Raw genomic sequence first — 24,561 nt, forward strand, 5'->3', positions numbered from 1 at the left:
GCCAGGCCCTGGGGGTACAGCAGAGAGTAAGACACGGTCCTGTTCCAGGGGAGACAGACTCATTCATCGAAGCATGCTGGGGCAGGTGCTTCAGTGGGAGCAAGCCCCGGGCAGTGTGGCAGTACACAGGAGGGGCTGCAAACCCCACCGTGGGGGATCTTAGCAGACCTTGGAAAAAGCAGAGGGAACAGCTCATGCACACAGGGAACTATGAGTTAGCTGAACAATAGAGTGGAGGGGAAGAAGTGAAAAGTGAAATTGGGGGAAGGGCCAGATTATGATGCTCCTCTTTCCCACACGTCCCTCCTCATGAACTTTTTCCTGAGGTTAACAGGAAGCTACTGGAAGTTTCTCAGCATGGAAGTGACTGGATCTGACCGTTGCCTACTCTCCATCTTCATTTCTTGCTTCCCTCCTACCCTAGTAAACTCCTTCACCCTCCTGAGACTCACATTTCCTCCACGGGGCAAAATTCTCTCTTGCTTCTCTCTCCATCCTTCTCCCCGTGTTTGACTAGTTGACTAATCCTCCTGCGGTGTGGCTCAGATGTCACTGCCCCCAGGAAGGGCCCTGTTGTCTGATGTGGATTTCCTCAGTCCCCAAAGAAAATTTCCCACAGCTCTTATCACTCTGGTCTGTAATTGTCTGTTCATCTCTGTCACTTACTAGACAATGAACTTTCTGAGGAAAGCTCCGTTCACTCCTGTGTCACTCCTGTTCACTCTTGTGTCACCATTGCCTTATAGGCCCAGAATAGACCCTGAATAAATTAATCTCAAAAGAACAATGAGTAACCGAATGGATGGACAAATGGATGAAGGGACAGATGACTAATAACAGAGAAGAAAACTTCCTGGAAAAGACCCAAGGACTTTAGCCAGTTGCCCCCCTCTCCTCTATAGATTGAAAGGCTGGGAGGGCATTTCTGGAGAGACCTGTTGAGGGGTAGGGCAGGCGCTAGATGGTAGGGTTGTGGCATATGCTGGCTCTATTTGTTGTTCCTGTAGAAACATTGGACCTTCCCTGGCTCCTTCCAACCCCACATCTCCATCTTCCATTCTAGCTTTCTAACGAAGAGACAATAAAGAACATCACTCACTGGACTCTGTTTCACTACTACAACTCCTCGGGTTGGAATGAGAGCGTCCCCCGGCCACCCCTACACCCTGCAGATGTGCCCCGGGGTTCTTGCTGGGAGACAGCTGTGGGCATTGTGAGTAGTTACGCTCTCCTGAAAAGATGATCCCTGTTCTCAGTTCTTCGTTGTCCCTTCTTGATGTTTCCATTTTTAAGCCACCAAAATGTCAAGCTAGCATTTCTTAGGAAAGTTCCACCTTTTCACATTATCTTTTTTTCAGTGTCCCAAACATTTCTCTCTGTGCTTCTTCTAGCAGTCTAATACCACTTGGATTTATTTGGAGTTTTACTGCAGATTTCACTGAAAGCCTGAGGTTCTCCACCTGGAAATCATGAATACAACTCCTAAAAGTTGTATACAAGATTTTGTGTGTATATGCATCTGTGCATTTTTCTGTAAAGAGAATTAAAGATTTTCATTAGATTGTCAAAAATTAACAACGACCATTTCCCCTTATCCACTTTCACTACTGTTCCTGTAGCTTACACAGTGTGGACTTCAAAGGCTAGTGTTCTTTGCCTTCCTAGGCAGAAACTTGAAGTATTCACAGGTAACACAGGGATCAGCTGCCTTCTCTTCCTCAACTCCATCTCTTTGCATGGGGTTTCTATTCACCTGCCACCCCTGAAGAATCCATGCCCATAGAGCATTGGACAACAGTGTTCTTAACGGAGGTTGATGAAGTCCCATAGAGGAGAGGATTATATCACACACTTCATCAAACACTGCCTACAAGTCCAACAGCAGATATTTTCCTGAGGCAGGGTTTCCTTTCCACGGGGTCCTGGGGGCTTTTTCTCCCTGCTTCCTTCACAGAAGGCTCAGACTCATGACTTCTCATCTCCTCCAGTCTAAATTCCCCCATTCTCTTCAAATCATCCTCATCTTTAATATGTAGAGCAGCTCACATTTCTAAACCCATCACAGTGTGTAACAGAGAAAACCTTCAAGTCAGTGAAACCTACCCTCTTTAGAAGACAAAAGAGAGTTCGTTACCTATATGATTCCTTTGGAATATTCTGCTATAGAATTTCTCTTTTCCTTCCTCACATCTTGGAAGGCATCTCTCTTGCCCTCCTCCCTGAATGCCCACCACTGATTAAAACTTGTTTCCTTCTGAGTTTGTTGGTAATGATGGGTTTGAGGCATAATGTCCTGCTCACCTATGTCCACCACCACCTTCACCCCAGGCCCCAGAGCATCACCTTGCATAGACGTGGAGACCTGATACAAGTCAGTTTGTGTTTTACTTAAGAGTAAGAGTCTGAATTCTTGTTAAGGAAAAACCCTGAAAACTCATCAGCTGTTCATCCAGCAAGCATTTATTAATCATCTTGGAAGATACAAAAATGAATAGAGCAGACCCTGTGTCCCCTGGGAACTCCAAGTCTATTAGATGTCTTAAAGATTGTGATGAAGTCGGGTAGGTCTTTCCAACTTTTCAAAAAAAATTAATAAATTATATGTACTCTACACATCAAAGAAAACTTTGTTCCTTTGCTTTTGGCTCTTCTTCTATGTGCCTCTGTGAAAAACCTACATTATTTTCTCTACATACCCCCCAAAAAAAATCCAGTTAGCAGGGGGTGAAGAAAACCAGCAGCTGTCCCCAGGGACAGTGGTCAGATTCAGTCTTAGCTGCGGCAGCTGGCACTTCAGAGAAGATGGGGGAAGCAAGGAGTGAGCCTTCAGATCCTACATCTATGCAATAGTGCTGATAACTACCAAATACTGGGTATTGCCAACTGCTAGGCAATTTGCATACATAATCACTAACTTTCCCAGTAACCCTGCAAGGTTAATGTATCAACTTCAAAAGGTTCAGAGACTATTCCAAAGCAATGAATTAGTAACTTGTAGAGCTGGAACCTATAGTAAGCATTTTTCAAAGCATGGGGTCTTTTATCTGCACGACCATTAATCAGAGGGTCACAGAGAAGAATAAGAGTGGGTGGGGGAGCGTTGGCATGCAGTCAGTTGGGAGAAGCAGGCATGGTCAAACCCTGACCATCCCCTTTCTCTATGTTCCTCCTCGCAGGAATTCATGAGGCTGACAGTGTCGGACATGCTGGTAACGTGTATCACCATCCTGCTGGGGGACTTCCTGCGGGCTTGCTTTGTCCGGTTCATGAACTACTGCTGGTGCTGGGACCTGGAGGCTGGATTTGTAGGTCACCACTTCATGGACATTGTGCAGAAAGGCGTTCCAATCATCCTTTCTGTTACAGTCAGATGCATTCTGTGCATTTCTTTAGATGCTTAATGACAGTCTCTACTCTGTGGAGTGGTATTTCATTTTTTCTAAGCAGGACATAAAATCCAGTAGATAAAAAGTATTTTTTGGTTTGTTTGTTTTTTTTGCGTTACGCGGGCCTCTCACTGTTGTGGCCTCTCCCGTTGCGGAGCACAGGCTCCGGACGCGCAGGCTCAGCGGCCATGGCTCACGGGCCCAGCCACTCCGTGGCATGTGGGTTCTTCCTGGACCGGGGCACGAACCCGTGTCCCCTGCATCGGCAGGCGGACTCTCAACCACTGCACCACCCGGGAAGCCCTAAAAAGTATTTTTAATATTTTCAAATGTTAAATTTTAAATTCCCAAGATTTAACCCTCCTATATTTGGATTCTGCATGTTTCTTCCTTTAATCCACGCTCACCTGACTTTCCTTCTCTCTCTCCTCACTTTGTTTTCCTCCTTCTCTCATTCTTGTCACTTTTTATCTCCATTTCTGGAAGACAAATTGGGAAACAGGTTTCAGGTGGCCTCACAAAGACACCGACTACTCCCTAATGCTCACACACTTTATGTTCTTTCAAACAGTTGACAAATTTCCAAAACTCTGAAAATCAGAGTCAGGTTGAAAATCTGCATCTGGCTGAGGTGGTTCCTTTCCATGAAAAAGAAGATGACAGTGGGGTTTCCTTGGTGGTGCAGTGGTTAAGAATCTGCCTACCAATGCAGGGGACACGGGTTCGATCCCTAGTCCGGGAAGATCCCACATACCATGGAGCAACTAAGCCCGTACATCACAACTACTGAGCCTGCGCTCTAGAGCCCGCGAGCCACAACTACTGAAGCGTGTGCGCCTAGAGCCCATGCTCCATAACAAGAGAAGCCACCACAATGAGAAGCCCGTGCACCGCAACGAAGAGTAGCCCCTGCTCACCACAACTAGAGAGAAAGCCTACGTGCAGCAGCAAAGACCCAACGCAGCCAAAAATTAATTAATTAATTAATTTGAAAAAATGATGAGAAGGAGAAAAGAGAATTGGAGGATTTATTTATTTTGTTTTTAAAGCTTTCTTTACATTTGACTCCTCATTTAATTATTTACATTTTGTTATTTATTTGATTTACTCCTTGCTTATAATTTCAAGTTACATTTCTGATTAGAACATTGATAAAATGTTCTCTTGGGGTCTCCCAAGAACACACTGTCAGCCTGCAGGCCATAAAAAGTAAAAATTCTCTCTCTGTTTTTTTTTTTTTAGTTTGGCTATGCTGCACAGCTTGCGGGATCTTAATATCCCAACCAGGGATTGAACCCAGACCCCTGCAGTGGAAGTGTGGAGTCCTAACCACTTCACTGCCATGGAATTCCCAAAAAATTCTCATTATTTTCATTGGAGAAGACACTGAAGAAAGTTTCAAGTTTGAGAACTTGAAAACTCTTTTTTAAAATTTGAAAACATGTTAAAGAAATAGAAATCTGAATCTAAGGTTCCTCTCTGGTCACCAGAGAGGCTCTTTGGGATGGAGTGGCTTGGTCAGTTGACCGGTAGTGGGGTCTGGCTGACACGACCTAACAGACTTTCTCTCTCTCCTCTCTCTCTCTCTCCCTCCAGCCCTCATATGCTGAGTTTGATATTAGTGGAAATGTGCTTGGTTTGATCTTCAACCAAGGAATGATCTGGTGAGTTATCAATTTCCTCTGGTGATCACCTCATTTGGGGAGTCAAAAAGCTGGAATCCCAGGCTTTGCCTTTCAACCAGCTAGAGAGAGGCTAGACAAATCATCTGGCCTCTCTGAGCTCCCTTCTTTTGCTTGAACAGGACTAGAGGAGAACCAGGACAATGTCTGGCCTACCCACTTGCTACCATATATGTAGAGAGGGGAGAGAAGAGCTAGGGAGAGAGAAGGAAAAAAGGAAGAGGGAGGAAAGAGGGAGGAGAGAGGGAAGAAGGAAAAAAAAGTCGGGTGGGAAAGAAAGAAGAGAAGGAAAGGGAGGGAGGGAGAAGGAAGGGGAGGAAAGGAAAGAGAGGAGGGAGGGAGATAAATGAACTGAGGAACTTCCCTCTGAGAAGGAGTTAGAGGAGGCTGCCTGACTTCAGCCAAAGGCTTTCAAAGGCTCATAGCAAGCCAATGTCCAATTCTTTTAAGTTAAGGACGTCAAATACTTTTCTGAGCAGCAGTGCTGTTTCATGGACACCATGGAGAAACAGACAAGAGGCCATGTAATTTGCTCCATGCCTGGCGGTGGGGCAGTGGTAAAATCCTGGCCAGAACCCAAGCCAGGAATGCTCAGAGAGTCCCTGTCCTGAGGAATGGATGGCTATGGCTTGGTGATAAATGTCCTGGTTAAATGGGAGGCCCCTTCCCTTGGGACCTACAGAGAAAGCAACAAGGCCTCCTGCCCCTAGCCCATCAGTCCCGTTTCCTTGTGTCGTCCTTCCCCGGCCTCTTCTGCTGTCGAGCCAACCAGGTGTGCGGTCTCTGCCCTTCCAGGATGGGCTCCTTCTATGCCCCAGGACTGGTGGGCATCAACGTGCTGCGCCTGCTGACCTCCATGTACTTCCAGTGCTGGGCAGTGATGAGCAGCAACGTCCCCCACGAACGCGTGTTCAAAGCCTCCCGATCCAACAACTTCTACATGGGCCTCTTGCTGCTGGTGCTTTTCCTCAGCCTCCTGCCGGTGGCCTACACCGTCATGTCCCTTCCACCCTCCTTTGACTGCGGGCCATTCAGGTGCACAGCCTCAGTTGCAGGAGGGCACCTCCTCTCCCAGGGCAGTCTGCTCAGAGATCTCAGGCTCAGAATTCCAGTTCTGGTGTCACGTCAGCCTGCGAAAGGCCATGGAGCTTTGGGAAAATCATTAATGCTGTTCAACAGAGCTTTCTGCAGGATGGAGGTGTTCTATGTCTGTGCCATCCAATATGGTAGCCACCATGTGGCTGTTGAGCACTTGAAATGAGGACCAAGAATTGAATTTCTAATTTTATTTCATTTAAATTAATTTTAATTTAAATAACCACCAGTGGCTAATGGCTACCATATTGGACAGCACAGCTCTAACCTTTTAACATATGGATAGCCTACTGCCCTGGATTGCCTTGCCGTGGGATGAGTAACAGGGGGCATTCTGAAAATGAAACGACCGTACATTTACAAGTCCCATTCAAATGTGAAGCCGCTACTGAGACTCTTGACAGGGCCCTCATGCTCTACAGAGCACTGTAGGCTCAAGGTATAAGCCAGACTAGTTTCAGAGACTGGACATTGTATATAAAGAGATAAACAACTATGTAAGGAGGTAGATGGAGAGAGAATGTGCATCTACTGCTCAATTTCCAAATGCGACACCCTCTGAAAACAAAGCCCTTTCTTTTCTGCATAAAAAGGGATTCTGTGGTTCAAGAGTTTGGGACATGCTGCCCCTTTTATCTGCCACCTCCTCGCTTAGAAATGCACAATGCACACTCCTTTATTCAAGGCTCTGAAGAAACGTGCAGTGAGAGACCGTGTGCAAGCCGGTGCTTCCGTCCCTGCTGACCACAGACCCTTGCTCCATGGAACACCATCTAGGGCAGGGAGGAGGGTGAGGCTAGTAAGGTGCCCACCTTGCACCTGCACAACCCCGAGGGCAGTACCTCCTTAAACTGTGCACCCCAGGGCCTCACCTGCCTCATTCCAGTCCCAACCCTGCCTACTAAGGTGGATCAACACGCTTTGGGAAATGCTGAACTGACACTTCTCAGTTTATAACAGACTGACCTTGATAAAGCCCTGTGCTTGGTGCCCCACAGCAAGGGCTGTGGGAGCTCAGAGGAGTCGTTAGCAGGAGAGCTCACAGCAGAGTGTGATGGGGCTGAACGGGGGTCCAGATAGAAGGGAAGGGGGGCTGGATCCAGAGTGGAGGACCAGGCTGAGTGGCAGGAGGCCTGGGCACCAGGCTGAGGGAAAACCACATGGCAGAAGTGGCAGAAGCTTCTTTAGGCTTCTTCCTGAGCAAGGTTTGGAGGGCTGGGCTCTGGGTGCAAAGGTTCAGCCGGTGCCCCTTTGCCCAGACCACCCACCTGTTCCAGGCAGGAGGCCAGTGAGTAGGCCCGTGTCGTGTCTGGCCCTCGCCACCTGCCCCACTCTTGCTTCATCTGCTCCCTGAGGCCCTGACAGCTGACACCCAGATAGCAGAGGAAGGGACCCACGAGTGGAGCCCAGGAGGACACGTGGCTGCCACCTCCTTCCTGTCACTCTTCTGATAAAACCCACCAACAGGGCTTCCCTGGTGGCGCAGTGGTTGAGAGTCCGCCTGCCAATGCAGGGGACACGGGTTTATGTCCTGGTCCAGGAAGATCCCACATGCCGCAGAGCGACTGGGCCCGTGAGCCATGGCCACTGAGCCTGCGTGTCTGGAGCCTGTGCTCCGCAACGGGAGAGGCCACAACAGTGAGAGGCCCGCGTACAGAAAAACAAAACAAAAAAAACACCAACAGCGAGAACATTCATCCCTCAAGCATTTTCACAGCTGTCCTCTCACTTGCTTCTGAATTTTACTCAATGGTCACCTTTTCAGGCCTTCCCTGGAGACCCTAACTGAAGTCACACACACACACACACACACACACACACACACACACACGCACGCACGTCTTGTCATTACTTCTGTTTATCACATCTCTTTACCAACATCTAGCATGCCATTCTTTTTGTTTTTTCATCTTGTTTGCTGTCCATCTCCCCCACCAGACCATAAGCTCCATGCAGGTGGGATTTTTTTTTTTCTTCCTTTCTCCCTGCTTTACTCCCAGTGTCTAGGAGAAAATTTATGGTCAGTGCTTGAACCAGACCCTTCACCTGGCAGAAATTCACTTTTAGGGTTGGGACCAGATCCAGGCAGGCAAGATAAATGAGTGAGATGGGCAGCATTGTAGAGTGTATAGTTAAAAGTAAGGGTTGGTAAACTACATCCCGTGGACCGAATCCAGACCACCTGTTTTTGTAAATAAAGTTTTATTAGGACACAACCTCACTCATTTGCTTACAAATAATCTATGGCTGCTCTCTAACTACACCAGTAGAATTTGAGTAGTTCCAACAGAGGCCATCTGGCTCACAAAGCCTAAAATCTTTTTTGGAGAAAAATTGCCCCCACTCCTGATTTAGAGCATAGACTCTAGAGCTGGCTCTGTCGTTTGCCAGCTGGGTCATCTTGAGCAAGTTACACAGCAGATTCATTGCCTCTGAGATGGAAAATTTCACAAGCTTTGTTAATTTGTTCAGCTATGCCTTCTTCTCCTCTGTATATAGTTTGGCCATTATCAGTTGTAGCACATCACAGCAGATTCCACTTTATTTCAGTTGTTGCTGTGAGGGTTTAGTGTGCTGTTATCTGTAAAGTACTTGGAGGAGTGTGCTAACCCATAGTAGGGCATATATACGAATTTGTTAAGCTTGAGCCCTGCCTGAATTCGGGGTAGCTGGTACTCATAACAATGCTATGAGGTGGGAAGCATTATCTACATCAGGGATCAGCTAACTTTTTTCTTTTAGAACCTGATAGTACATATTTTAGGCTTTGAGGATCAAGAGACAAAATCAAGACTATTATGTAGGTACTTATATAACAGGAGAGAAACAAATGCCCACAACGTTTTTACTGGCAAAATTCAAAATATGATAATAATAATAGAGTATAATTTTTTGTAATACAGGACTACCAATGAGAAGAATGGAATTCTTTTGAGGGGAAGGAGGTGATATTTCACATAATAGAGGTTCAGAGTTACTATTCTGTATCATCAAAAATCAGTTGTCCTGCCCAGATAGCCATCTTTGCTGCCAGATCAATTTTTGTGCCAGACATGGCAACACATCTACCACCATAGAAAAAAAATTTGCCATAAAGCTTCATTACTGCCAAGGCATCGGACTGCTGTGCAGTAGGGCAAGTCAGGATATTCGGTTTCTATTTCTGATAAAAATTCACAGATATGAAAATGATTAAGTCATGAGAGCAAATGAAGTTTACCATTGACACTATTGACTCAATTGTACATGATAGATTCAAATATTTTCTACAAATTACTGATGAATAAGAAAATGAATAATCAGTGTGCACACACTGAAATTTTCACAAGCTTTGTTAATTTGTTCAGCTCTGACTTCTGCTCTACATATAGTTTGACCATTATCAGCTGTAGCACATCATAGCAGATTCCACTTCATTTCGGTTGTACTGAATTCCGTTCCATTCAGTTGTACTAAATTAGTGTTTTCTCAATTTCTTTGAGAAAATTTCACCCATATATGTCCTGCACAGAATATTCATAGGAGTTAATTCTTCAGTCACTTCAGACTTGGCATTAACTCCTCGAATAACAACTAAGCAGTATCAGAAACATCTATTGACTCATTAAGAGCCAAAGAAAACCACCTGAGATCACTTGCCTTGTGTTTGAATGTCCTCAACTCTTCAAGCAACTGCTCTTGCTGGAAAATCTAAAAGTCTTAAGTATATTTTCTCTGAATACATTCCTTCAGCTCCTACAATTTAATTACTTCATCACTGGTAAATGAGGACCATGATTTTGGAAACTAGAGGAAAGGGTATCCTTGTTATATAGAGACAGAAAGCTTAGATAAACTATGTCCTTCAGTTGTATGGAAAGCTGAATTTGTAAATGATAAACTTCTATATTTAGCTGAGGATATTTCTTTTTTTTTTTCTTTTTTGGTTGCACCGTGTGGCATGTGGGATCTTAATTCCCCGACCAGGGATTGAACCCACGCCCCCTACAGTGGAAGCACAGAGTCTTAACCACTAGACTGCCAGGGAAGTCCACAGCTGAGGATACTTCTTTTTTTTTTTTTTTTTGAAGATCAATCTTAGTAAAAACTTTTTTCTGTGTTTTTTTTTAATTGAAGTATAGTTGATTTACAATGTTGTGCTAATTTCTACTGTACAGCAAAGTGATTTAGTTATATACATATATACATGTTTTTAATATTCTTTTTCATTATGTTTTTTTTCCAGGAGATTGGATATAGTTCCCTGTGCTATACAGTAGGACCTTGTTGTTTATCCATCCCATATATAATAGTTTGCATCTACTAATCCCAAACTCCCAGTCCATCCCTTCCCCTCCCTCTCTCCCCCTTGGCAACCACAAGTCTGTTCTCTATATCTGTGAGTCTGTTTCTGTTTTGTAGATAAATTCATTTGTGCCATATTTTAGATTCCACATATAAGTAATTATCATATATTTATCTTTCTCTTTCTGACTTACTTCACTTAATATGATAATCTCTGGTTGTATCCATGTTGCTGCAGATGTCATTGTTTTGTTCTTTTTAATGGATGAGGAATATTCCATTGTATATATGTACCACATCTTCTTCATCCATTCATCTGTCGATGGACCTTTAGGTTGTTTCCATGTCTTGGCTATTGTGAATAGTGCTTCTATGAATATAGGGGTGCATGTATCTTTTTGAATTATAGTTTTGTCCAGGTATATGCCCAGGAGTGGGATTGCTGGATCATATGGTAGTTCTATTTTTAGTTTTCTGAGGAACCTCCATACTGTTTTCATGGTGGCTGCACCAACTTACATTCCCACCAACAGTGTAAGAGGGTTCCCTTTTCTCCACACTCTCTCCAGCATTTGTTATTTGTAGACTTTTTAATGATGGCCATTCTGACCAGTGTTAGGTGGTACCTCATTGTAGTTTTGATTTGCATTTCTCTAATAATTGGTGATATTGAGCATCTTTTCATGTGCCTACTGGCCATTTGTATGTCTTCTTTGGAGAAATGTCTGTTAAGGTTTTCTGCCCATTTTTCAGTTGGGTTGTTTTGTTGTTGTTGTTGAGTTATATGATCTGTTTGTATATTTTGGAGATTATAGCTGAGGATATTTCTAAGTAAAGTGTTGAAGGTGCAGCCTAGTTTCTTCTTGCTGTTTATACTAAAAATGTGAGAAGAAAGAGATAAATTGAGGAAAGAACTGATAAGCAAAAAGGAACAAGGACTTGATGATTTGGGAAATTCTCAGTCTGTCCAGTTTGCAGAAGACTCTAAAAACAGGTCCACTGTTAGGAAAGCATGCTCTAAGGAGAAAGCCAAGGAGGAGGCTGGACAACATTTTGCTAGTGCTTCTGAAGGATCTGAATATTCATTCACACAGATGATTCTTTTAAGCATGTAACTCGGATCCTCTCAACCATCTCAGCAGAAGCCAGAAATAGAAATGGAATTATCCAGGAAAGATCTGTGTAGGACCCTCTTGTGTAATGGACTGAATTCCCACAACATACATGGAAGCCCCACCAGGTATTTGAGATTGTTGTATGAGCAGTATCAGAGCTTGGACTGAAAGGGGCAGAGAAGAGGAAAGCTGTTGGACTCCAGATATTCTATAGTCAGTAAACAGGCTGATCAAATCTACTCAGCTGAAACCTGTGCTACTCTTCAAGAAAAAGGAAGGATGACTCTGAGGCCAGAGTCTTGGGCCTGGAGGACAGAGCTGCAGGCAGGCACAGAGGGTTGAGCCGAGAGAAAATCATTCTCAGGCCTTTGAAATCTAATGGAATTTGGCTGACTGGACTTCAAAATTGCTGGGAACTGGTGATTCCTTTCTTCCTTCCATTTTCTTCCTTTTGGAATTGGAATATCTATAACTGTTATCCTATGGTTGACCCACCATTGTATTTTGGGAGTAAATAACTTGCTTTCTAGTTTCACAGCTCCACAGATAGAGAGAAATTTTGCCCCAAAATGGATCACACCCCAAGTCTCACCTACACCTGATTTAGATGAGATTTGGGACTTTTGAGTCCATGATATTTAGATGAGATTTTTGGACTCTGAGTTGATGCTGTAATAGGTTGAGACTCTGGGGCATGTAGGGATGGTGGTGAATATATTTTGCAGGTGGAATGAGTGTGAATGTTTGGAGGCCAGAGAGCAGACTGGTGGGCTGAATAATGGCTCCCAAAGATATCCAGGTCCTAATCCCTGGAACCTGTGGATGTTACCTTATACATCAAAATGGTCTTTGCTTATCTGATTAAGGATGTTGAGATGGGGAGATTGTCTGAATTACCCAGATGGGCCCTAAATCACGTGTCCTTATTAGAGGGAGGCAAAGAGATATTTGACTTTAGAAGAGCAGTAAGTGATGTGACCTTGAAAGCAGAAAGAGATTTGAAGATTCTATGCTGCTAGCTTTGAAGATAGAGGAAGGGACCATGAGCCAAGGAATGCAGGGAATGAAGCTCTAAAAGTTGAGAAAAAGAAACAGATTCTTCCCTAGAGCCTCCCTCTGAAAGGAGAGCAGCCCTGCTGACACCTTGGTTTCAGTCCAGTGAAACCATTTCAGACTTTCTGGCCTCCAGAACTGTAAGAAAATAATTTGTATTGTTTTAAGCCTCCAGTGTGGTAATTGGTTACACAGTAGTCACTGAAAACTAATGCATCATCTAATATGTCATAATTCAATGACAAAATAATCCACATTCTCTTGTGACTTAAGCATCACATTTGAAGTCCACTTTTCTTGTTTTTACAAAATGGGTATGCAGTAGTAATTTAAAAAATAATAGGGATTTCCTGGTGGTCCAGTGGTTAGGACTCTGCACTTTCACTGGCGAGGGTGCGGGTTCAATTCCTGGTCGAGGAACTAAGATCCCGCAAGCTGCAGGGCACAGCCAAATAATACTACTAATGATAAATTAAATGTTATGATGTGGTGATATGCATGGCACTTGAAATGCTGTCATGTTATAACTACATCATTGCAATTTGTAGTGTGCTGTGCAGCAGTACTAAGCATTGAGATGGCCGCAGATGTTTGCTAACACAACTACTCATCTCTGCTATTATAGCACAAAAACAACCAGAGACTATACATAAATAAATGAGCGTGGCTGTGTTCCAATAAAACATTTACAGACACTGAAGTTTGAATTTCATACTTCAATTTTTATGTGTCACAAAATATTATTCTTCTTTTGATATTTTTCCAGTTATTTAAAAATGTAAAAGCCATTCTTAGCCCACAGGCCTTATAAAAACAGGTAGCAAGCCAAATTTGGTCCATGGGCCATTGTTTGCTAACCCCTGATTGACACATAAGAGAAAAATGAAGCTTCTAGATGCAACATTTTGGAGGGCACTTATAATTTGACAGCCCCATACTCAATGTTTTATATGAATTCATGTCTATGTCCTCTAAACAATCTGAGACAAATGCTGTTATTATATTTATAATACCATATTGTATATACTATTTTATTATTGTACTATATTATACGGACGAGGAAATCAGGGCAGAGAAATTTTCAATATCTTGCCCAAAGATATCAAACCTCTGCAGCACTAACCAATAGAACTTTCTATATGAGGGGAAAAAATCCACATCTGCTCCTCAAATATAGTAGCTATTAGTCACATGACTCCTTGAAATGTGTGACTAAGAAACTGAATTTTTAATTTAATTTTAATAACCACATTGAAAATTACAGCTCGGGCTTCCCTGGTGCCGCAGTGGTTGAGAGTCCACCTGCCGATGCAGGGGACACAGGTTCGTGCCCCGGTCCGGGAAGGTCCCACATGCCGCGGAGCGGCTGGGCCCGTGAGCCATGGCCGCTGAGCCTGCGAGTCCGGAGCCTGTGCTCCTCTAAAAGAAAAGTACAGCTCTAGTGGGGAGAGTGAGGGTATGAATACAGGCAGAAAGTGAGTAAGTAAATTGTCCATGGTGTCCCACAGCTAATAAATGGAGGAGAGAGGATTTAAACCAGGAATTTCAAACCATAAATTCCTGTTCTTGGCACCAAAGCTACCAACCAAAAGCCAGGAGCAGACAGTAATCTCTGGGCAGGTATTTGTAGAAGGCAGTCTGCATAATGGTTCTTAGGTATTTGAAGAAAATCAAAATCACTGTTGTGAACAGTCCAAGAGCCTGCCCTAGGCAATACTGGAATTCTCATCTGAAGACTAATTGTAGGTATTTTTGAGTCACCATGAGGCTGTCCATCACATCAGTATCTGGAGAGCTGCCTCCAGGCCCAGGGACCCAGAGGAAGCTCCATGTTGGTCTCATAGCTACATCACAGGTCATTTTCTCCCATGAGAGTATAGGAGAAAACCCATTTTCATCTTGCCGAGGAAGGTACCAGGCACAGGAGACCGAGGTAGTTTGAGAGGTTGTGAGGCCCCGAGGACTTGAAGCTGGGGAGCCAGGGTGCTGAGGCAGCTCTAAGCCCTCGCCTACAGGGCAGCCCCACGTGGGGGCTTTTTCCACTGCAGTCCCTGTGGAGAAGAGCTCTGTTCTTCCAGGAGAGTAGTTGTGAGTGGCAGCCTGGACCCTCCAGGGTATGGACACAGTTGTTTATGCCGTATGAACTTCACAGCACGCTATAATGTATTCTCTCCTCTTTCCAGTGGGAAAAACAGAATGTATGACGTCATCCAAGAGACGGTCGAAAACGATTTCCCAACCTTCCTGGGCAAGATTTTTGCTTTCCTCGCCAATCCAGGCCTGATCATTCCAGCCATCCTGCTGATGTTGTAAGTTAGCCAGGGGCCGTGGCTCTGCCTCGTGGAAACCTCCCCGAGACTTCCTTGGCAGGTCCTTCTTTCTTGCCCTCTCAATCTGGATTTCCCAGAAGCAGATCCTCAGACAAAGACTTAAACGCAATCTAAATCGCAATTGGAGGGAGCAGTGTGTGTAGGGAAGTAAGACAGAGAAGGGACAGGAAGGTGCATTCTTACTACTGGGGTGACTTTAATCCTGCTGGGAGTTCTGAGAAAGTGTGCCTCTGAGTTATCCCGCTCAAGGGTGAGGGATCCGGGACATCTGTAGACCAGGTCCCATCCATCACTGGTTGAGTGTTGCTGGGAGATGTGGAAGGGAAGAGGCGTTGGTTAATTGCCCGGCAGTTTGGGCCAGCTGCCTTCATGGACAGAATGGTTTCTGAGTGTGGGGCGGGGCTACACTGGCAGCTGTAAGTCTTTCAGTGAGCACACTGAAGATAGGGCCCAAAGCATAAGGTGAGTACTGGCATTGTCTGCAGCACCCTCCAAAACATCCACTGGAAATATCAAAGACCCCTTCCCCAAGAAAGCTGAGGCCTGATGCAGCCTGTCCCTGGCTGGGCCCGCAGGACTTCTCTACAGAGCACCCCGTGCACTAGAGTGTTCGGTGCATTTGTCACCATCCCTCTCACAGACTGAAGATGTGGGTGGGCTTGGCGATATCTGTATCCCCAACACCAGCCCCATGCCTGGGGCATAGGAGGCAAACAATGAACGCTCAAGGAAGGAGCAGGGCAGGAAATTGTGAAATATTCCTAACGTACAGAAACATACAGACAAGCATGTACAAGATCACAAGATTAAACAGATGTTAACATTTAGCAATATTTGCTTCAGATCAGTCTCTCTTTTTAAAAGAAAGAAATGTTATACTTCAAGCCCCACCCAGTCTTTCTCTCTCCCTCCCTCTCCAAAGGTGACCACTATTTGGATGCGTTTTCATCATTTCCAATCTGGACCATTTAATCACGTGTATGTACTATTGCTTTCTGAGTTCAAAAATTTTTCATGACTCGTTCAGACTACACAGCTTTCCTCACTCACGTTATGTTTGGGGGACTTTTTCATGTGGATACACGAGCACACATTTTCATGGCTCTGTTGTATTCCACTGTGTCACAAAAATAATCAATAAACAATCTGTAATAGGAATAGAAAAGAGTTTTATTTGAGCCAAACTGAGGACTATAGCTCAGAAGACAGCTTCCTGGATAACTCTGAGAAGTTGCTCCAGAGAAGCATGGTTTTCAGCACAATTTTATATCTTGACAGAACAAAGAACATTAAACAAATCAGGGATACATTCTTTCAAGATTTCAAAAAAAAAAACCGATCAGCACACACACAGCGAGTCAGCATGGCCTTGGCATCTGGGAAGCGAATCTTATCATCAAAGGAGGACCAGCATTGGAATCCTAGGAAAGGAGACATTTAATCTTTATTTTTCACATGGACATTCTTTACTTCTGGTCAATGTGCCCTTTTCTTTCATAATTAAAATAGATATAGGAGGTCCCTGGTGGCCTAGTGGTTAGGATTCTGGGCTTTTACTGCCGTGTCTCGGGTTCAATCCCTGGTCAGGAAACTGAGATCCCGCAAGTCGTGAGGTCACCAAAAAAAAAAAAAAAAAAAAAAAAAAAGCAGATGTACAACGTATGCTTGATAGGTCACAAGCAGGCTGCTTTAGTTAGCATAAAATTCAAGTTAGCTCATGTATAAGCCAGAATGACTTCCCCATACCTCAATATATGAAAATTTCTTTTATCAGTTGTGTGATTAAACCACAGTTTAACCATTTCTCTGCATAGAGATAGGTTGTTTCCACTTTTTGGCTATCTCCTTATATGTCTCCTTGCGTGCATATTACAGTTTTCTCTAAGATAGACTTCTAGAAGTGGTATTGCTGGGTCATAGGTATGCGTTTCTTCAATCTTTGAAGATAGTGCTGAATTGCTCTCCAAAATAGGTGTATTTCCTTACATCCTTGACTTCAGACATCCTCTGCTTCTAGTCCCGGCATGAAGGAGGGCTGACATGGTAGTGACAACCACCTGAGGAAATTCTGGAACCCAGACACCAAACCTGACCTTACGGGGGCGGCACAGGGAAATGCTAAGCTTGGAAACAGCCTCAGGAGGAACACAGCCACCCAGGAGCATTTTATCTTCTCTGATCTCTGGTTCCTCCCTAACAAATGGGCTGTGAATTAGGAGAGAGGGCAAGGCCTCATGGGCGCCTTCCCAGCAGATGGTGGTCCCTTGCTTGTCCTCCTTCTGGCCTCTTGTCGCCCACGGTCCTCTGAGTCTTTGCTTCAGGAAGCTCACGGGACAGCCTCTGACCCATACTCTACCAAAGGCTGCGTGGTTCCTCCCTTCTGCCTGTAAGAGAGCTCGAGGATTCTGCTGAAGTGGCTCCACCTCAGGATCCACCCTGAGGGCAAGGATCAGAAGACCCAAGAAAAGTGACAGATAAGGACAGGCTGTTGGAGCACCCAGTCCAGGAGGCATCCCGGGCTTTTGTGGCCCCTCCTTCTCAGGTGGTACATCCAGGACAAGCCCCAAATCCTAGATCCTGTGAAAGGGAAGCCCAGGCTATGGCCTCAAAGGACACCCAGCCACCCAGTCAGCCAGTGGGGGCTGGACTCTGAAAACCACAAGCCCAGGACAGACATTCCCATCAGGGCACCCTGGGTAGAGGGCCTTTGGGGTCTGTGCAGTTGTGTTTCTAGGCAAGCTTGGAGCAGGTCACTTAGCACCTCTCTCTCCTCTCTCCGCACTTGAAGGCTTTGGCATCAAATGTGGTCTCCGACAAGTGCAAATAGATAGGGCGGCCTTGGGCAAGTGACTTAAACTCTCTGCATTCCAGGATGCTGACCTGTAAAGACGGGAGTCATCCTTTCTTCTTCACAGGGTTTCATCAAAACCAGTGAGACGTGGAGTGGGATGCACATGGCACAGAGCCTGACACAGGGCAGGTATCCAGGAAACACAAGCAGCTGTTTCTGCAGACAAGAAACCCTGCCTCTTCCCTGCCTCTTCAGGTTCCCCAGAAGAGGACTGATTCCTTTAGCTAACCTTTATTAAACACTCTGAGAACTAGAAATGTGTTCAAAAAAATAGAGAGAGAACAGGGATGTCCAAGACCTTGTCAATGATGTTAAGTGGAGAACTTAAGATGATGCTAAGACCTCCCTCCACCCTGCCCAGGGGCAAAGCCTGGTCACCTATTCCGGGAAGCCTGCTGTGATTCTTTGGGAAAGGTGTCCAGCTCTTGCCATTTTCCAAGATCACAGTACCCCCGGAGCATGCTTTTCTCTTGCAGCCTGGCCATTTACTACCTGAACTCAGTTTCCAAAAGCCTTTCCCGAGCTAATGCCCAGCTGAGAAAGAAAATCCAAGCGGTGAGTCTGTCGGGCATTTTCATTCAAAAAGATGTTATGTTTTTGGTTTTTGCTGATTTGCTCTTTGAGCCCAGTTGTATTCTTTAAATGGCTTTCCTCTAAACCAAACCCCAAATTATCTGCATGGTAGGAAGCAGCCTTGAGAGACTCAATGACATGCATTTATATTCTGAGGGTATTTGGGAATACATAACAGTAATGACTTAAATTTTGAGCGGTTGCTAAAGAACAGGAGAAACTCAATAGATTAAACCAATGTTCATACACAATAAAACCAGTACCCACAGTAATTCCTACCTATTAAAACTAAAACTAGAAATACTAAAGAAAACAGCATTGTCAGAACAACATAGTGCTTGTGCCCCATGACCTAAGGAGTCTCTTAAGTCCCCTCCACACTGGGGCAGCCTCTCTCAACATCTGCTGACACGCTGACTGCCTCTTCTGCTCTCCCAGCCCCCAACCCCACCTTCTTCACGCGGTAAAGGCTCTACACCAACCCTCCCTAAGCCCTGCCTTCCTTGCTTCCTCACCCCCTCTTCTGGAACTAATCTCATCAGCCTCACTGCCAGTTCCCCACCCACACTTCCTCCTGCCCAGGTATAGAAAACCATTGAAATACAGGATTGGCAGAGGTTCTGTCCTCCCCTGGCCAGATGTTCCTTCAAATGCCATGCAAACCTGAGTCCCAGGTGCCGTCTCCAACCAGCGGTGAGGACAAGAACCGGCTATTTAAGGTGGCTGCCCTCTAGATCTCACCATCCTGGGCTCCGAAACTCAAACACTCATTTCCCTGACCAGGATCAACCTTTCATTTTTTTTCCTGCAGCTACGTGAAGTTGAAAAGAGCCACAAATCTTTCAAAGGCAGAGCCACAGCCAGAGATTCAGAGGACACAGCTAAACGCAACTCCAAAAATGCCACCCAGCTCACCAAAGAAGGTAAATTCTATTTCACGATGATTACTTTTACAAGGCCACGTGGGAAAATGTAAAGAGCAAATGCTGTGAAATCAGATACATCTGGGATTGAAATCAGATTTCTGGCAATTATTAGCTGTATGAAGCTGGGCAAAATAAAACAAGAGTGAATCACAGGCAACCTCGAGGGGCGGTACAAGTGAGGTGGGATTATGCATGTGAAGTGCTACACAGACTTTCTGGCACAGAGAACCAATGAACGTGAGCTGGTAGGAGGAGGAGGATTGTCTGTAAAATGGGGAAATACCAGGGTTGTTTCCCTCATTTCTATCCCCTGAGTCTCTCACATTTTCTATGGTGGTGGTTCTTAGTCATTTCATCTTCGTTTCTGAAGTGACTTTGTCTTCTTCACTCTCATTCCCGAGTCTGTCATTTCCCGTGTCCGATCCTCTTAATATCTGGCTATTTAACCCAGTGTAGGAGCATTGGGTTTGTGTCCCATCCAGATCCTTTAAGATGCTCTGAAGTTGGCTGACATGGATCACAGCTGCCAGGGATGGAGGAGGTATTTGTTTTGTGTGTTGTTTTAAGCATTTTCTTTAGGAGGAGAAATAGGGAGATTTGCATCTAGCAGCTGCTACTCCCACCAGAACCAGTTTGTACTCTCTTAGAGAAAAGAGCAGCACTGGAATAGCTAGGATAACAGGGTGAGAAAAAGCCACACACATTCCAAAAAAGGTGTCACAGAGCTTCAAAGGGGAATAATCACAGACCATCTCTACCTTGGGAGTGAGGAAAGGTCAAATTGAAAGAGACCATCTCTGATCTGATCTCATTTTCCAAGGATTGTCCCTGTGTCAAAATTAAAGTGTCAATATGCGGTAATTTTGACCTTCGATGTGGAAATTGAATGAGATGCTCAAGAAATGGCTGAGAGTTTAGGAGTTAGAATTTTTAGTGCAGAGATTACTTATCATTTATTTGATGCCTTTGTAACATATAGGCATCTCTAGGAAACAGAACCAAGAAGAATTTAAGCACATAGCAGTATTTCCCTGAAGATGAAAATCCTCAGTTCTCGAGCTCCAATAGTGCAAAGAGTGACTGTAGAAGCAGATCTGGAGCAAAAAAGGGCACCTGTGTGTATCCCTAGCAAACACTTGTTGATATTGGAATAGCAATAAGTATTCAAATAAGCCATAAACAAGTGGATGTTACAAAAAGAGGACAAGAGGTCTGTGTCAATGTAGAACCTATTCCTGGTAAGTCTCCAAAATATATGGAAGGCATTTCAAAACTACAGACATTCTTGTCAGCAAGATCAGCTGCAGTCCATCAATAGCTTGGAAGCCTCATTGAGAGATGGAATGCAGAAGAGCGAATGGCTGGCACTTATTGTGGAGCAGAAGAAAGTGTTTTGGGGGGGCTTTTTTGTTTGGTTTTTTTTTATTATTTATTTATTTTGGCTGCGCTGGGTCTTCATTGTGGCATGCAGGATCTTTAGTTGCAGCATGCGGACTTAGTTGCGGCATGCGGACTCTTAGTCGTGACATGTGGACTCTTTGTTGCGACATGCAGACTCTTAGTTGAGGCATGTGAACTCTTAATTGCAGCATGCATGCAGGATCTAGTTCCCAGACCAGGGGTTGAACACTGGCCCCCTGCATTTGGAGAGTGGAGTCTTACCCACAGGACCACCAAGGAAGTCCCTATAGAAGGTGTTTGAATTCACCTAATTTTTCCACACAGGGCAGGAAATGGAATAAATGTGATACTATGTTGTCATATCACCAACAAAAACAAGACAAAAAAATGGAATGGACTTATTTGGACACCGATGGAAGGAAAAAATAGGTTTATAAAACATTTAACATGAGAAAGCAAGAAAGTTACATTGGTTTGACAGTGGTCCATTCACGTGCCCATGATCTTGGGTGGCCTCGGCCTGCAGCGGCTTTAAGCAAGGTTTTGGTTCCCGGCCACAGATTAAGGTAGGGTTGCAGCAGTGAGAGTGCAGAATCCTAGCCATTAGACAAATGGTCAGTGATAAGGCCCTGACCCTTCAGCTTTGCAGAAAAGAGTTCCCACAAAGAAGGAAAGTAGTGAAACAAAGTGTTTATTAGGAGGAAAAAGTACAGTACTTGTGGATAGACACACGGGTGGGCTCAGAGAGAGAGTCACGCCCTTGTGGTAATTTAAATCACTTCTATGGGGCATTTCTTCTGGGTTTCCTTTGGCCTATCATTTTGATTTGCCTGGTTCTGAGTCTGTATTTGGTATATCTCAGGGTCCTCCCCTGTGTGTGTGAGCATCTCTCAGCTAAGATGGATTCCAGCAAAGAGGCCTATGGGTGGCCTTGACATCACTCCCCTTTTGACCTCCAAGGAGCTTTCTAGTCAGGAAGGTCTCCTTGACTTCAAGAATGAGAAATATGTGGTCTTTTATCTCTTATCTGGGCAGGACCCAGCCTCCTCTCTTGAGCGTCCACGGGGAATGAACTCCAGCTGCTTACCCTTGTGGGGTGGCCCCATCTATCTCCTACCTCACCTACAGTCCCACTGTTCCTGTCCACCTTACCCACTCCCTTCCCCTCCTTTCTCTACTGCTGCTGATCTAAAGTTTGCCCCTCTCCAAATTTGAATTTTTTATTTCAGATCAAAAGCTCTTTCTTTCCATTTTATGCTGATTAAGTCAATATTACAGTATATGAAAGGGTTATGTGAACACATCAGTGGGACTAGGGTGTGGGGGAGAGCTGAGGAAGATGGTTAATCTTTCCCTGGAAAACTCCAGTAGCCTCTGTTGCTGCCCTCATTTAGCTTCTCTTTCTTGAAGTTAGCACTAGAATGACACTGATGTAACAAACAGGCCAAAAACAGCTAATGGCTCAAACACAATAAAACTTTATTTCTCACTCCATAATGTCCAAATTGGGTGTTTCCACTTGATGACCACTTTCTTCCCAAGTGGTAATGTTAACGTAAGTTTGTGTGCCTGATGCCAAAATATTGGCTCTCTGTGCACTGATGCCAAAAGGAAATATGAAGACAGAGTTTTGGAGGAACGAGAAAGAGTACCTTTATTCTTTGCCAGGCAAAGAGGGAACACAGTGGGCTAGGGCCTCAAGAACTGTGCTCCCCTCCCTGGGGAATAGAGGTTTATATCCCAGGGGTAGGTGGTCAGGCTCAAAGTAATGAAGGTCTTGCATGTTTTTCTTTTCTTCTGCAAATTTACAGCCAAAGCTGGCCTCAGGCAGCTCAGCAACCAGGTCTGGTGTCCCTGAAGTTGTCAAGACATTCTTTTTGAAATGCAGAATGCTACAGGGGAGTGTAGGGGGAGAAGAATGCCAGGTGCAGAGAACAATTCCTATGGAGTCAGAGAGTAATTAGCTTTGTTTAGCTTTGTGAAGGACAAGTCTAGCTACAAGTGTTTGTTAGTAGTAACCGCTAAAGAATAACCAAGATTGCTTAACTCTTTCAGGCCTGTTTATTCTGTTTCCCCAGCCTGTTCATTGTTTCCTTATTTTCCTTGTTTATCAGAAAAGAAAAGTCTCATTTCTATTTAAGTCTTATTTCTATTTTTGCTGCAACATGCCCAACACACAGTGAGGCCAAACAAACTGAAACGTCGGAGTTTGGAGCAGAGAAAGGTTTATTGCAGTGTCATGCAAGGAGACAGGTGGCTCATGCCCTAAAAGTCCCAAGCTCCCCAGAGGGTTTCGACAAAGCATTTTTAAAAGCCACGTGAGGGAAGGGGATCCTAGGGTGTGTGATCAGCTCATGCACAGTTCTCTGATTGGCTGATGGTGAGGAAACAGGGTGGTGTCACAGGGGTTAATGTTATCAGTCCTTAGGCTCCAGGAGGCCTGGGGCTATGTGCTCATGGTCATCAAGTAGTTAACCTCTTCCATTTGGTGGGGTGTTTTCACATCTATAAAACAACTCAGGAAATGTGCATCAAATACTGTTATCTATGTACTTCAGAGAAGAGCTAAAGCAGAGGATATGGGGGAAAGCCTGTCCCAGGAAGGCCCCATGGGGTCCTGCTCCATTACAGTGATGTGGGGAACCCTGGCTCTGTCCATCCTGTGATTCTACCTGCATCAAGCGGGGACGGGGAGGAGCCTGGAGGTCACACATGGACATGGTGCCCATCAAAGCCGGGGCTTCAGCCACAGGCCATACCATCCACGATGTAAACTTAGTCTATCTCTATGTCCCTGGAACTGGATTTGGTGAAGAACAAGCCAGTAATTGCCCCCAACTCAGAGTTGAAGGAAGGAAACAAGTAAGAGAAAGAGCTGGAAATGGATCTGATTAGCAGGAGCACCATTCTGGGGTTGATCCAAACAGTTTCCGTAACCCTATTGTCATATTTGACCCTGGTAGCCACCTGTGAGGCCGTTATTATTGCTCCAATTTTATTCTCAAGAAAACCAGGCTCACAGAGTCTAGCCTAAGGCCAGCATTCAAAATCTAGTTCTCCAGCCAGCTCCTCCTGCACAGCTGTTTATGCCAAGACTAGGCCAAGGTGCACCTAGTTGCCTGAGGGTGATCCGACCATTCTCACATCACTAAATAGGACTGAAAGCTAATGACAGCACAGGGCAGCTCCAGAGAGCTCCAGTTCCACACCAGAAAACTGTAGGGAAATCTCCCACATCCTCATTCTTGTCTTGTTCATTTTGCAGGGACCGCACATCACCCTGCTAGCCCAAGCCAGACCCTGGACCAGAAGGCGCAGGGCTCTAGGGCCTCTAGGGCCTCCAGTTCTGCTGGCAGGACTGTGTCGCCTGCCTCCCAGCACCCCCTGGCGTCAGACCAGACTCTGGCCAAGCCCAGCCTCAGGCTCGTCCTTGGAGGTCAGCCTCTGGAAGGAGTGCTCAGAGACCTCCCCACTGACAGCTGGGACTAATGGAGCAGGGTCCTGGGGCTGATCCTTGGATTCCCACCGGCTCATCTCACCCCCGGAAATCGTTCTCTCTTCCTCTCTCTTCTCACACACATGCACATTCTCCCCCTTCTCAGTGAACGTGGGAACCTTGATTACTCAGTCTCAAGCCCTTGTTTGCTACCAAAACAGGAGGACAGTGGCTTTATCCACTTTTTAGAAGAGCTGAGCCTTCCCCTCACTAACTGCCCTTCCCTGTATCTTGGCTCAGGCAGCTCTAGACCTTGCACTCACAGCGGTTTCCCTCGGCTCCAGACTTGGGAAGAGGGGGCAGGACCATGACCACCATCATAGACTTTTTGCAAGGAGCCCATGTTGGGACAGGTTTCTGGCAGCCCCA

At 45.2% G+C, this 24,561-nt stretch overlaps 1 protein-coding gene across 1 annotated transcript in view; it reads left to right on the forward strand.

Annotated features, from left to right (window-relative positions):
• Positions 1–24,172, forward strand: part of TMC2 (transmembrane channel like 2) — a 62,903-nt gene extending 38,731 nt beyond the window's left edge. Inside the window, 9 exon segments of the mRNA XM_060030968.1 lie at positions 1,064–1,213; positions 3,177–3,305; positions 4,983–5,050; positions 5,864–6,103; positions 14,799–14,924; positions 18,273–18,351; positions 19,181–19,292; positions 23,962–24,069; positions 24,072–24,172. Coding sequence (XP_059886951.1) covers positions 1,064–1,213; positions 3,177–3,305; positions 4,983–5,050; positions 5,864–6,103; positions 14,799–14,924; positions 18,273–18,351; positions 19,181–19,292; positions 23,962–24,069; positions 24,072–24,172 — 1,113 coding nt within the window.
• Positions 24,173–24,561: the final 389 nt, after the last annotated feature.

Source organism: Delphinus delphis, chromosome 15 (assembly GCF_949987515.2).
Source record: "Delphinus delphis chromosome 15, mDelDel1.2, whole genome shotgun sequence".
In the NCBI taxonomy this organism is placed as follows: Eukaryota; Metazoa; Chordata; class Mammalia; order Artiodactyla; family Delphinidae; genus Delphinus; species Delphinus delphis.